Genomic DNA, 13,678 nt, shown 5'->3' with positions numbered 1-13,678 from the left:
CCATTCCTCCCTCTTCACTCTGACAATTATACTTTCAATATAAGGGGATAAAATGATTTACCTTTCTTCTTAATTATTGTACAGCCCTAGAAATTACTGCAAACAGGAACTGCATATTTTAACATTTAATACTTTCCAGATGAAATTATTTTTGTTCTTTTGTTTATAACAGGTTCAAGATGAATGTTAATTTAGTTTATATAACTGCAAAAATCAGGCTTCTTTATTATACCCTATTTATCATGTTAATGAAAGAAAAAGCAAAAGCATTTTCCACTTTACATATATTTTCCAATGTATTCTATTCCTACATAAAAACTAAATGAAAAACAGCACAAACCTGTTTTCCCGTAAGATAAAAATAAGGTTGCTGTAGGCAGGAGCTATGCATGTGTACGTGTCAATAATTAATAGAGAAGGTGGAAGTAAATGACATTGAAAGTATGAAGCATAACTTTCCTAACAGTTATTAGACTTAGAAGACCAACAAAAGGACTAAACTATCTTGTGTTTGGCAGTGAGCTGTGGTTTTTTTCCTATTTCCTCCCCTTAATTTTTTCCTACTTTAGTAAATGTTGGGGATCTCCTGAGTCTATTTCCTTCCCTTTTGTGAGTTGACCATGTTGGAAGGAAATATGGGGAACCATGGGATGGAGGAGAAAAGGTAAGGAGAAAGAGACATGAAAAAGATAAAAGGTTGTCATATAATTAGTTGTTGTTGAGCTTGTCTACCTTCATTGTCTTAATCTATACACTGAAATCCTTATGTATGTTTATACAGGAGTAAATCCCATCATGTACAACAAAGTGTATTCCATTCTAAGTTTGCTTGGGATTGTTACCTTCATCTATTAAGGAAATTGATTTTTAAAAAACACTCTGCTGATATTGAGATTATGAAGTGTCAAGGCTGTTTTCCAAAGAGGGATCAATGACTCTAGTTTGGGGAGAGAGCTGAAGCAGTGATGGAGTGTGTAGGAATTAGCTTGGTAAGAAGAGCGAGCCACGTGATCTGTAGGATTTGCAAAGGTGTAGGATTAGGGACTCAGAAGAATAAGTATATGTACAAGTATGCTTGCTTTTATGGAGCCTGGAAGCCCTGGCTTATAAGAATTGTCTTTACTAACAACCATCTGCTTGGTTTTGGGTGGGGGTGGCTGTTTGCTTTGTTGTGCCCTTTGTACACTTTTGTTTAACATCTTAATATGCATATATGAGAGAGAGCATTGCCATAATTACCCAAGATCCAATAATATCTAGGATTGCCTACTGTACTATGTTGCACACTTGGTTCTCTGAAGACTGTTCAGCAACTGATGTTATCTGGGATCAAACTAGATGCTGCATTAAAGCAACTGTGCCTCTCCTTTGCATTAACTCTATGTATGCTGTGCATCTAACTTAGTATGTAGTTTGTCCCTCAGGATATAGGCTACTGAATAGGGCTCGTTGTTGGGCGCATAACTCACGGGTGCATTCTTCTTGTCACAGTTCAAAAAGCTGGCTCTCTCCATTAGAACCCTACATGGCTTGTGACCCATAAACCCAAAGGCATGTGTGCAGCCAGGCCAGCCAGCCTGTGCCATCTTTGGAAGCTCCCTCCAGGATGCCCTCCTTCAGGAGCTGCCCTCTTGGAATGAGAAATGGGTGGTAACCGGAAAGAGAGGCCTTCTCAGTGGCAGTACCCCAGCTGTAGAATTCCCTTTCCAAAAGTCTCATGCCCACATTTATATCTTTTCAGGACCAGGCTGAGACACATCTATTCTTCTAGGTTTGCTAATATTTAATTAGATTTATCTCCTGCCCTATTAACCACAATGACTCTCAACAATGTTGATTGAGATAGACAATAATGTTTATTGTTCTTATTCTTCTCATCACTATTTGCTTGTATGTTATCAGTATTTCATGTACTTCCTTTGGTTTTTCTTTGTAAACTGCTCTGGGAGCATTGCTGAAAGGAGGCACATAAATCTTTAAAAATAAACTCATGGTTCATATGACTCCTAAGTTCCATGTAGCAAGTAATGTTGCTTCACTGGTTCCACCCTAATATTTGTTAATCTAGAAACTACCTTAATATGCTCTGATCCATTATACTTGCATAGCATTTGCTACAAGTACAACTCAAGTGACTTGTAAGGGTAAAACCAACAGAGTAAGGTATGCATAACCTATTGAAGGAACAGGAACATCCTGAATAAGGACAATTGTGTCATCTCAATTCAATGATACCAAAGTATCCAATTAAACCTGTACCCATGGAAATCTAGTTTAGTTGTCTCCAGTCTTCATGTGTCAGCACGAAACACAATCAGGAAACATCTCTGTGGCACCTTGAAAATGCAGCCTTTGGATTTCTGCATCTGAACAAGATAAAAATCTTCCCTTTTGAATAATAAAGGGGCCGCCAAAGCACACAAAACATGCTGACTGCATGCTATTCACCACTGCAAGGATTTTTGTGTTGGCCATATGAGGAAAGCAGGCAGAATGCACCCGAGATTTCCCCCTGCGTGGCTGTGGAGCTTTCCCACCTGCCAGGAAGCAGCCTCACAGCAAGATCTGCAGTAGCTTCATAAATCTGGCCGAGCGAAGGCAAGCATAGGTCAGCATCCAGTGCGGTGTCTGCAGCAGCAGGACCAGCAGTTAATACAACATGAAGCTAGCCGTTCCTGAAGGCAACAGAAATGAGCGGCAACGGTAGCATCCAGAATGGGCCAGTCAGCAAAGCTCTGCTAGCTTCCACAATTACTTTGGGAAATGCTGGTTTCCGGTGTGCTAGCACAGTTCCTAGGTCAGCTGGTCCAATCTGCTGAATGTTTCCAGGAATTGGGTCATCCTTCCATTGGTATTTCCATAGGTACATGTTCACCCATGCTATGTATGCGCTATGATTGATTTAAACAAGTTACATGCTACCTTTCTACATCTGGTCAAGCACAGAAACTGTATCAGTAACTGCTCCTAAAAGGAGCAGCAAGAGGGGGAGAATTAATGTTGAGCAAGCCTTGAAAAGGTAGAGAGCACTAAATGCCAGTTCAACAAAAGAGTCACGTTACGAAAGGGGAGGGATCACCCCCACCCCAGTTTCGATTCACTTATGATCCTCCCCTCCCCGCACCCAAACACCAGTTTCAGTACTGGTGAATTGCATTACTGGGTCCCTCCTTTTTCTTACTGGCATTTCTTCAAATAGTCCTTCAAAACTGTGTGCAATAGGAAGTCTCGTCTTGACAATTTCACTGTACGTTACCTGTTCCAGGGCAGCTGTCTTTAACAGCTGAAACAGGCAAAAAATTGGCAGGACTGGAGGACTCATATAAGTGTGTATTTGTGAATAACTGGATGCTGCTGCTGCTGCTGCTGCTGCTGATGATGATGATGATGAAAACTATGATGTCCCATTTGGGCATGTTTAAGGCATAGGGAAAAGTGCAAGCATGTGACAATCTTTTCCAAGTGCTGTTACAGCATCACCTGAAGGGTGCTCCCTGTGAGGATGGCTGGAGGCAGCACTGGCAAGGTTGTGAAGAGCAACACATGGGTGCTGAGTGGATCTTTAGCTGATCCCGACAAGCTATGATACAATTGCTTGGTTTGGGAGGAACAACGACCCACCATGGGTATGAAGATCCGACAAGCCGTGCAAGTCTGTTCTCTAACTCGCATCCCAAGGATATGAGCCAGGGTCTGACCTGCAGAACACAAGCAGGGCCTCGGAGCAGGGCAGGCATTTTCTGATGAATAGCCTAGGTCAGGGGTCGGCCACCTTAAAGAGCCATTTGGATCTGTTTCCCACAGAAAAGAAAACAACGGCAACCACAAAACCCTTTTGACATCTAAAATGAAGATAACACTGCGTATATTCTTTTTTACCTTTATGCTATGTTTGTTTGTTTATTTATTTATTTATTTATTTATTTATTTATAACAATTTCTATGCCGCCCCCAAAAAACTATAGTTTGTTGCATTTATGAAATCAATGAACTGCTACAGAGAAAACAAATTTTTATTTCTGCAAGCAACAAAAACATATTAAGCATACTGGTAAAGCAGACTCGTCAACTGTGAAAGCAAATGAATCTGCCCACATACCATTAAACATTCTGTTTTCTTCTGAAACTTTTCCTTTCTTGGATTTATCCATGGTTGGCCTACTGGGGGTTGAAAAGCTCAATAAATCGTGTGCCAGTGGGTGTCACACATTGGCGGTTGTGATGCATATTTTGAGCAACAGGGAGCCGCAGCAGAGGGATGAAAGAGTCACATGCGGCTCCGGAGCTGCGGGTTGTTGATCCCTGGTCTAGGCCATGAAGGCCAGGAAGATAAGAACCAGCCACTGGCAGGCTTGTTCAGTCAGCTCCCCACTGTGTTCAGGGCTATTTCCATGCTGAGGGGGTGCTCCCAAAAAAGAAAATAAATTACCCTCTATATGTTTCACCTGATAATCTTCTCAGATTAAAAAACTGAGCAGACTTTTAAGATAATTTAAATTGTTGAGTCATTAAATTGCTTTCCCAAATGCTAGTCATAAACTTTAGGTAACTGGCACAAACTAGACTGTTCCCTTAAGGATAGTTTTATAGATAGTTCTTTTTGAAAAGTGTATCAAAGGATCACTGTGACCTACCTGAAGAAAGATATGCGTAGGATGGCATGATATGGAGAATATAGGGAAACGCGAGCTACTAAGTTTCATTCGAAGCATGTTTGCTTGTGGGCACGCATCTCTGATCCCAGTGGGTTGTTATTCTGAATAGACATTTTTAGGCTTGTATTTCATAATATCCAGCCTTGTGCACATTTCCTTGAGCATAAGGCCTACTGAACAGGGCTTTAACAAGGTGAAAATGTTGAAAATGAACTGGGGAGACTGCAGCTAAGAAAGCACACAGATTCCACTGGCTATCTGTTCACACTAGCTCATTATCAGTGACACCCTCAAACCGCCTTACATCGTTAAGACATAGTTTATATCTCTATGATATTTCTGGAGGAAGGGAGAATGCCTCATTATCTCTGTAAGTAGCAGCCACCATTAGGCAACAATAACACACACACACACACACACACAAAGTTGTATAGCTGCCAAAAGTACAGCAGGACCCTCATATCCGTGGGTGTAGGTTCCAAGCTCCCCCCCGCCCCCGACAGATAGTAGCAAACAGTACATCTGTGGGGGGGGGGGGGTCAGGGGTGCAGGACTCCCACAAAATTGGAAAAACATGAATATTTCTGGGGGGAAACCATGAATATCTCTAGAGTCTTCAAACCTACTAAGAGAAGAAACATGAAAGTGAGGCAGCTAGTGCCGAGACAGAGCGCAGCGTTCCCAAGCAGTCCTAGTTCCCTAGAGATACTTGCAGTTTTTCCACATTCGTGGACATCCGGCACCCCTAACCCCTGCAAATGTCGAGACCTGGCAGGCAGCCTCGGTTAGCTGAAACCGTGGTAACCGAGACAGTGACCACGAGGGCCCTGCTGTATTTGCAGAAAATATTCTGCAATTAGCAATTTGAAAAACTCTCCCCTGACTCCCAAATTACACATGACTATATGGTTTTATCCAGCGATGTCAGTCCACTAGTGCAAAGGTCAGTGTACAAAAGGGAATCCAATTCTGAACTAAATAATCTAAACTAAAGTTCCACTTCTGCAAGTGTGTTTGTAATTCTTTGCAGATCTGTGGTTTACAAAGTGGTCTGCTAGCACTCGCACAACTATAAAAACTGCAAAGTTCCGCTGGGGCAGCATTTTCTTCCTATAAAAATTAAATTGGAGGCAACATTCTGGAGAAAAATCAGTGTTTTTCCACCTCAGAGATCTATTGCAGCAAGCAGTTTTGGAAACAAGCTTACAAATCTTACTAGTCCAGAAGTATTTTTACCAGTCCACTAGTCGACATCATTTTATTTAGATTTATAGCCTGTTATATTTCAAACATCTAGTATAACAAAAGTAAAATATCTGCCAAACTGCATTAGGTTACTATCCCATCAAATTTCCCCAACCTTTCCCAACTGAGATTTAACTCCCAAAGCATTCATGTCTCCAACAAAGAGGAAAATAAAACTGAAATAAAGTTCTGCAATGCAACCTCATGTTTCTTATTCACAGGTAAGCCCCAGATAAATCCATTTAGATTGCTTTCATATACCAAGGAATTTTAAAAACCTGGGCTGTCATTATGTGCTAACTGGCCCACTTAAGGTGGCTGGCTTCCAAGTACGCAAGCGTGGATTTGTTGTTTTGTCTTGTCAATGTCACAATGAAAACATTTGGTAGCAGCAATAGTCAAACTTGGGATAAAATTTTCCTTATGCTCATTGCTAAATATTCTTATTTCATTGCTGTTTCACAATTAACAAAATCATTTCATTATTTCTGTATAAAATGCTAATCAGCTGGTTATGTATCTGATTTCTTTATCATCAAATTTGAAACTAAGCCAATTATTGGTACATCAACTAATACACAGTCAAGTGCTGTTTTATCAGTTCCCACAGCCATTTTATCAGTGCTGCTGAATGTTTTGGTTACATTGTACTTTATTCTTTTAAATATTTCTGTTGTAGGCTTTATTTTAAACTGTTCTATGGCATTTTAGTTTTTAACTGTTTGTAATTTGTGTAGAGAATGTGAGTTATTGGATGGATTAGAAATGTAATAAACTATAATCAATACCTGACAATATACTAATTAAACATGAAACTATGTATGTGATGCAATTCTTTTTCAGGTTAACTTGTATATATGTATGTATGAAAACATTTTATATAATAATACCCATTTATTAATTGATATTTATTGATATGGGACACATAAGCATTCATTATTTACCCAACCTAATGAATAAATTACTTACCCTGAGCCTTTGGACTTGAAAGCCCTGTTTCTCTGTCATCTTAAGAAAGTGGCTGAAGTTAGATTCATCTAGCAGAAGATATACTGAAATTCCCCTGGTGGATGCTTCTACAATTTCTTTGAAAATATCCACATCTGTAAATATATCCATAACTATGGCAATAACCTGCATAGTAAAAAAGGAAGATGTTATACTATTATATACCAATGACAGCTATTGTAATAATTATAGAATCTGAAATCTAAACTTGGTTCATAATGTTGATAATTATAATGAAATATTGATAATTTATATGTATATGAAAAGTGCACTCAGATTTTTAGTACGTAAGTCCTTACAAGGCAGCTCACACAGAACATACAATACAATAAAACCCAATGGCAATCAAACCAAAGAAAATCACAAAAACCACCTTCATCATAGCTTAGTTAACAAATAACACACCTAACAATAAGATGATCAACTGTTTCAGGGACTCATTTATTTTAGAGATCAAAGACCTAACACATTAAAAACCACAACAACTTGACACGAGTGACACTGGAAAACGTGTTTGAACAATGGCATAGTTTGGACTACGCCAATCCGATTGGGGAAGGACCATTGCTTCCACCATTGCTATTGTGTAATGTAAGCGGAGAAGTTCTTATTGCCCACTCATTATTTTCTTATTATTCCCCACTGAAGAGACCAAATACACTCTTGTGCTTGACTGGCACACTAGAGGAACTCTAAATTAATCGTAATCCTATAGCAACTTCTATATATGATTGGTAAACTGGTATTGCACAATGGTACTGGAGCGGCTGCGCGGCTGGGCTGCTCATTACCTGGGAAGTGACAGCACACATACTGATGTAAGATAGTAACAGCATATGAAAGGAAACATGTTCTATTTCACTGAAAATTTAACAAGAACTTATCAAAAGAGCCCTTTCTTCTGAGAAATGCTGGAGATGGGCTGGAAAACCTTAAAACCCCCGCCTAGTGCAGGCTCTAATGGATTCTTATTCATTCACACCATTGGCGATTCAGACATAGGAAGACCCTGCAGTGAGGATGAACCAGACTCCCCTTGTTCGGCCCCATACCAACCCTGGCATAAGTCTACTTAGCTCAGAGACAATGTGCATTGCCTTCATCCTCATGCTCAGTGAGTCAAGGTGCTGGATCTGGCTTTCTTTAATGACTGCCAGACCCAGGAAATGCCCGCACTCATCAAGTTCTGGTCTGACCCTTCCCCAAAGTCTCCAGCAAACCCACCCTTCAAATCTGGTTGGTAGATGCAACTAGATTTTCACTGAATGCTACCTTTCTTCTGTGCCTCAGAAAAATACCCTGAAAAGCCATGAAGAAAACACAGGCATTTAAATGAGATTAGCAATAACTGGATTGAAGCCAATGTTAATCTACTTTAAATTTTATTCATTTAATTGAATCTCCTCTAGGTAGGACTAACACTGGATACAACCAATTGAAAGAGTATAAATAATTAAAACAGTTTAAAAATAATACACTAAATAATAAATAATAATTTGCAGAATAGTGAAACATCAGCAAACTAGGAAAATGTATGGTTTGTTAGTGCCTATGCTATGATATTATGGAATCACAGTAATCTGTGGTAGAAATCAGACTAAAATCCAGTGCAACAATATCTTTTCTAAAAATGAAGCTTTTGTGTTGGTCACAGGTTTAAATTTCAGTGAACAATCTGTTTATGCTCCTACACAAAGGCCCACAAATGATGAGGCATTTTGTGCTAGTTCCTCGGATGGCTTGAACAGCACTCGACTCCTTTTTCTACCAGCCATTCCCTGTATTTCACCATCATCTACACAGCACAGTGGACCGCTTAGCTCCCCACAAATGTTCATATAGATCTTATTATCTGGATATCTTGACAGCTGCTATAACCTTTATTGAGAAAAGTTAAAACCTTTAGCAAGTAACTTAGTTTCTGCCAAGTGTCAACAGCTTCTGATACATTCAGCCCTCTAAAGAGGATACAGAATTCCGCCAACAGAAATGCCAAAACAGAGAACAAAAATGATTTCAATTTATGTAATATTTACAAATGCTTATTGATATAGATAAATAATTACAAATATTTGCTATAATTTATACAGAAATATGAAACTTCCCAGTTCCCTCGATAGCAGGAAAGACTGACCAGGGGACTGTGGGCCTGATTAATCCACTGCCCCACCACCGGATGAGCTACTTCAAGGCCTCTCCCTACTCCACCCTCTTATCATTGTTTAATTTTAAACCAGATTTGGATGATACAGCCATTTCCAAATACAAGATTGTCTGGCAGACCTTTGAACAGAGGAACGTCTCCTGTAAAAAGAACACCTGGCCTCCTTTATAAAGAAGGCTGCAAAGGTTTCCACCTGTTCCCTGTCTTATCTCTACCCTGCCACTCCCATAAGGGGAAGATAACATTTCAATACATGCCTCCTTGAGGCTCCTGATCAGCCTTACCACATGGCCAGTCTGAGAGGTGGCTGCAGCTGCCCCTTAAACTCTTCCAAAGTGGGCTGGTAGCAAGTCTTCCGGCATTTAAAAAGAATCCTCTTACTTATAGCACAACAGTAACCATAACAAACAAAACAGGGTAGAGAATTCACACACCCCCTTCCCAGACTACAAAAAGGGCAAAAATGCCTATTATGAAGCATAATTATATAGCAGTTATTACCAGAAAGGAAAAAAGAAAGTACAAGGAAGAGGAAAAATATTAATGTTTCCATATAATCTGTCTTGCCCTGGAATAGCAACTTCAGTGGGAAGAGAGTGCCCCCCAGGGAACTGGTCTTGGCCCAGTAACCATCAATTCCAGGCTCCGCATTTACACTGGAAATTGTCATAAAATCCATTTAATCTGAAACAAACTATAACAGACTGCAAGAGTTACTGCAGGGCTGTTGTAATTAAAGCTTCACAAACACTAAGGAAATAATATTTGTCTTGGTAGAAATGAAATGCATCCTGCTAATGCAGTTAATTGAAGAAGTGTATGAATATCTGTTAAATCAGTACTGGTATTTGGAATTTCGAGATATCCATGTTGATGAGAACATCATAAATATGGAACTATTTGTAAAAATCACTTAAAAAAAACTAGAGACTTACATCAGGTTATATGCTTCCTATACTGCTATTGTAATGCTTACTCTATCTGAGCCTGGATTTCACAAACTTTTTGTAAAACTGCTTAAATCACATTGCTGCGCTTTTGGATATTTGGGTAGTATGATGTTTTCTGCCAAAGATATAGATACAATTAATAACTTGCATCTTGGCTTTTCCTGAATAAATTCCACCTCTTTTACTTTTATTTATTCAGAGTACAAGTCCATGCAAGTTTAGATAGGAAAAAGGACTACCACGCTCAGCTTGTTGGAATTCATAGGCTTTTTTATGTTGAAACTATTATGAGCTGGCCTCTCTTCCCCACCAACTTCTTTCCTTTTCCCTTCCTAGCAGGTCAATGTGAGAAGCTTCTAACTACCGTTTTTTATTAAGTTCAGCGAGTCGGCCAGGGCTGGCTTGGTGATACACAGTTAGTAATATAAAGATCATGAACAAGAAGCATCCTTCAAGTTAATGATCTCTCTAATAGCATAGTTAGTTCTGCTCATTCTAGAGTTGATTCCAAAATGAAATACGTTCCTCTCTTCCCAACCAAATGGCATAGGTTCCACCCGTAGGGACAATTGTGCTACTAGTGGGCCAGAGAGTGGGAACACTGGAGCTGACATTTGCTCCCATGTTGAACCACTGGGTTAAGCGACAACCTTTCCCTGTGCAACAGTGTCTATCCCTGAACCAGAGACATCCCTTCAGCAGTCTGACTTACCTTGCAGCTTCCTCACCTTGGAAATTCATCTTTCAGATCCTGTCTCTTCTTCCAGTTCAGATTCAGAGTCTGAAGTATCCACCTTGAAAGGCTGTATCTTAGAGAAGCAAGCTAGTCCCTACATAAGTCTGCACAGAATAGCATCTTGAATGTGTTCTTTTAAACCTGCACTTCACTCAATGAGTGCTTGAGGCGATGTACAGTAAAACCATACAAATAATAAAGTATAGATTTAGAAAACTAAAAACAGCAAAAACACATCTGAGATATGCTCTAACATCAAGGAGCTGCATCAATCAGTAACATTCATTCTAGTTTTAACCGTTGTCAAATGGTAAGCAAGAAGGCGACCAACCTGACTTCCCTGGGAAAAGAGTTCTACAATTGGTAGTGCTCTTACCAGATTCACCTCTCTATAAGTAGGAAATGAGCAGGCCCCAGATGATGAATGCAAGCTGTAGGCACCTTGTAGGGAATGAAGAGGTATTTCAGATGTTCTGGCTCCAAACTGTTTAACACCTGAATTGAGCTTTTAAAAACATTTCAAAAATAAAAAGGAAGCTAGCAAAAATCAGTATTGCATGGTCTATAAAAAGCCTAGCGGAAGAAAGCGTGGCCACTGTGTTTGCACTGGTTGTTGTTCCGAAACCATCAGTAGGACCATCTCCCTGGACCGTGTGTTAATGCAATCTAGATGCAATGGAATTCAGGCACCGTGATCAGATCTGCCTTCCCCATGAAGAGATGCAACTGGTACACCAGCCAAAGCTTGGCAAAGGTAGTCTTGGCTACCCTATGACTATGGAAGAGCAGAGTTTGATCCAAGAGGGCATCCAAGCTGGGTCCCTTATCTTTGTGGGGGTGGGGGTGCAATCCCATCTAATGTTGCTTTCCCCAGCAAGATCTGTCATCCACGGTCCATCCTGCAGGGAAGCGGGGCAAATGTGTACACTCATGCTTTCAGGACCCCAGGGGTGGGCTGGGGTGACCAGCATGCTGGAAAAGCCACTTAATTCTTTAGCACTTTAAATAGAATGGAAGGGTGAGATATACATGCCCTTAACTGAAAAACCATTTTGAGTAGAATTAAAACAACATTGCTGTACAGATTTGCTGATGTAGTATGTATAAAATGCAGTGATTTTCAAATGGTATGATATTTGTGAAGTGAAGGACCAAACTTTGCAGAAAAGAAGAATCTAATGGAATGGATGAACGACTAGATTGATGAAATCATTTTCAACAGCTATTGACTAACTTCCCAGAAGCTCGAACAATTTAGATTTTATAAATGGCATTTCCCAGCAAAAGTTAATTAAAACCATTCTGCTTAGTTGTGAAAGTTCTTGAAAAAGTGGAAGGATAAGCCTTTCACCTTTTGAAAAGCAATATGATAATAAAAGGTAATGAGTGAAGAGACGTTTGAAAACACCAAAATCTAATTTCTCACTTTAATTGAGTTTAGCCTTTCGACGGCAGTCTTTTGACTCTTTTTACAGGATGAGCTTTCTAAAATTGCGCACATTAGCAGCAGATATCCATTCAAAAGGGAAGTAGGTGATAGCCATTCCATCGCACACTAAGCGTGTCATTTCATTCAATGTCCCAGACTTGTGCACACTCACATGCACGCAGATGCCAAGTTGCTGTTGCCTACAGCTCCCATAATTCTACTTCTGCATCTGAGGTGCCAGATAGATCCCGATTCCCTGGCCCTTTCTCTATGGGAGTCTTTCAGTGGGGGCATCTAAACACCTGAAATTCTGTCACATTTCTTCTCTGTTTCACTGGAATGCAGAGCAGAAAAGACTTTCTGATGTCACCTTCACAACGCTCCACTGTGTAACACACAAGAAGTAACACAAAAGCCACCCCCTTGGGCCATTTTACTCGTGACAATAGAAGCAAGTATCAATTAAAGATGTCGTATAGGCCAGTGCTGTGTGAGAAAGCTATGCATTCCCCCAGTGTACACCCAGGAACCCACAGTGAGGAGGTGGGCAAAATCAGAAGCAACATTCTCTAGTAATGAGTTGTTGGACACCAGCATGGGCCCATAACCCAGCAGGAGTCCACTGACAACAGCACCCAGGAGTGCTTCCTTGTTTTGATCCAGACAGTGGAGGAGATCCAAAAGAGGAACGATAGATGCCATTACTCCCGGTGCAAGCTCTTGCACCCTCTGCTACCGGATTGTATCTCCTTTCCCTTTGCCACAATTCTATTGTCTCTATAAGGAGCCATAAACCCAGAAGCGGCGGCTGCGGGCCTCTTGCAAGAGCTCTGCAGCTGCTTCCAGCCGCACAGAGCTGATGTGGCAGCCACGTCAACAAAGGCAAGGGAGGTGAGCAATGAGAGCCACAGAGGGTAGGCAGCTCTCCAGAGGGCCCTGCTGCTCCTGTCCTGATGCAGCAAGCACCTGGAGCTCTGCAGAGCTCTTGCTGGAGGCTGGAGAGCAGAGGCAGTGGGCGTTCCTGGGGAGGAACACGCAGAGGGAGCATCTCACTCTCCACTCTTTGCTGTGGGTGCCTCCTGCTGCTTCATGTGGATTCCCTCCTTGCTCACTGGTTCTCTGCCGGTTAAGCAAGCGAGCATTAGCACTGATGGGCTAGCGTGGCTGGCAATGGTGGCAGTGAAAAGACAGGCTCACTGTGGGTTCTTGTGCAAAACCTGGAATCGACACTGTGCTTAATACTGCAGCACCGTAATGTTTTTCTGTGATTAAATCCAAATAGAAAGAACATGTGTGGATGTTTTAGAGCATGAATCCCCAAACTATGGCCCGCGGGCCAGATGCAGCCCACCATGCCCATTTATCTGGCCCGCCACAGAGGTTTCGGACTTGCCACGGGAGCGCATGCATGTGGGCGCACATGGCGAAGCAGCGGCTCGCTTGCAAGGAGATCGTTTTGGACTCGCTCAGAGAAAATGGTCTCCTTGCGAG

General features: G+C 41.1%; 1 protein-coding gene across 1 annotated transcript in view; it reads right to left on the bottom strand.

Annotated features, from left to right (window-relative positions):
* The window catches only part of FAM83B (family with sequence similarity 83 member B), a 34,895-nt gene that overhangs the window by 5,178 nt on the left and 16,039 nt on the right, over window positions 1–13,678 (bottom strand). The window contains exon 2 of the mRNA XM_044422055.1: window positions 6,870–7,034. Within this exon, the coding sequence (XP_044277990.1) occupies window positions 6,870–7,034 (165 nt within the window). The remainder of the gene's footprint in view (window positions 1–6,869; window positions 7,035–13,678) is intronic.

This window comes from Varanus komodoensis, unplaced genomic scaffold (genome assembly GCF_004798865.1).
Source record: "Varanus komodoensis strain SLA01 unplaced genomic scaffold, ASM479886v1 scaffold12, whole genome shotgun sequence".
NCBI lineage: Eukaryota > Metazoa > Chordata > Lepidosauria > Squamata > Varanidae > Varanus > Varanus komodoensis.
The sequence above is the reverse complement of the archived record's forward strand: the minus strand, read 5'-3'. Positions and strand labels throughout refer to the sequence as shown.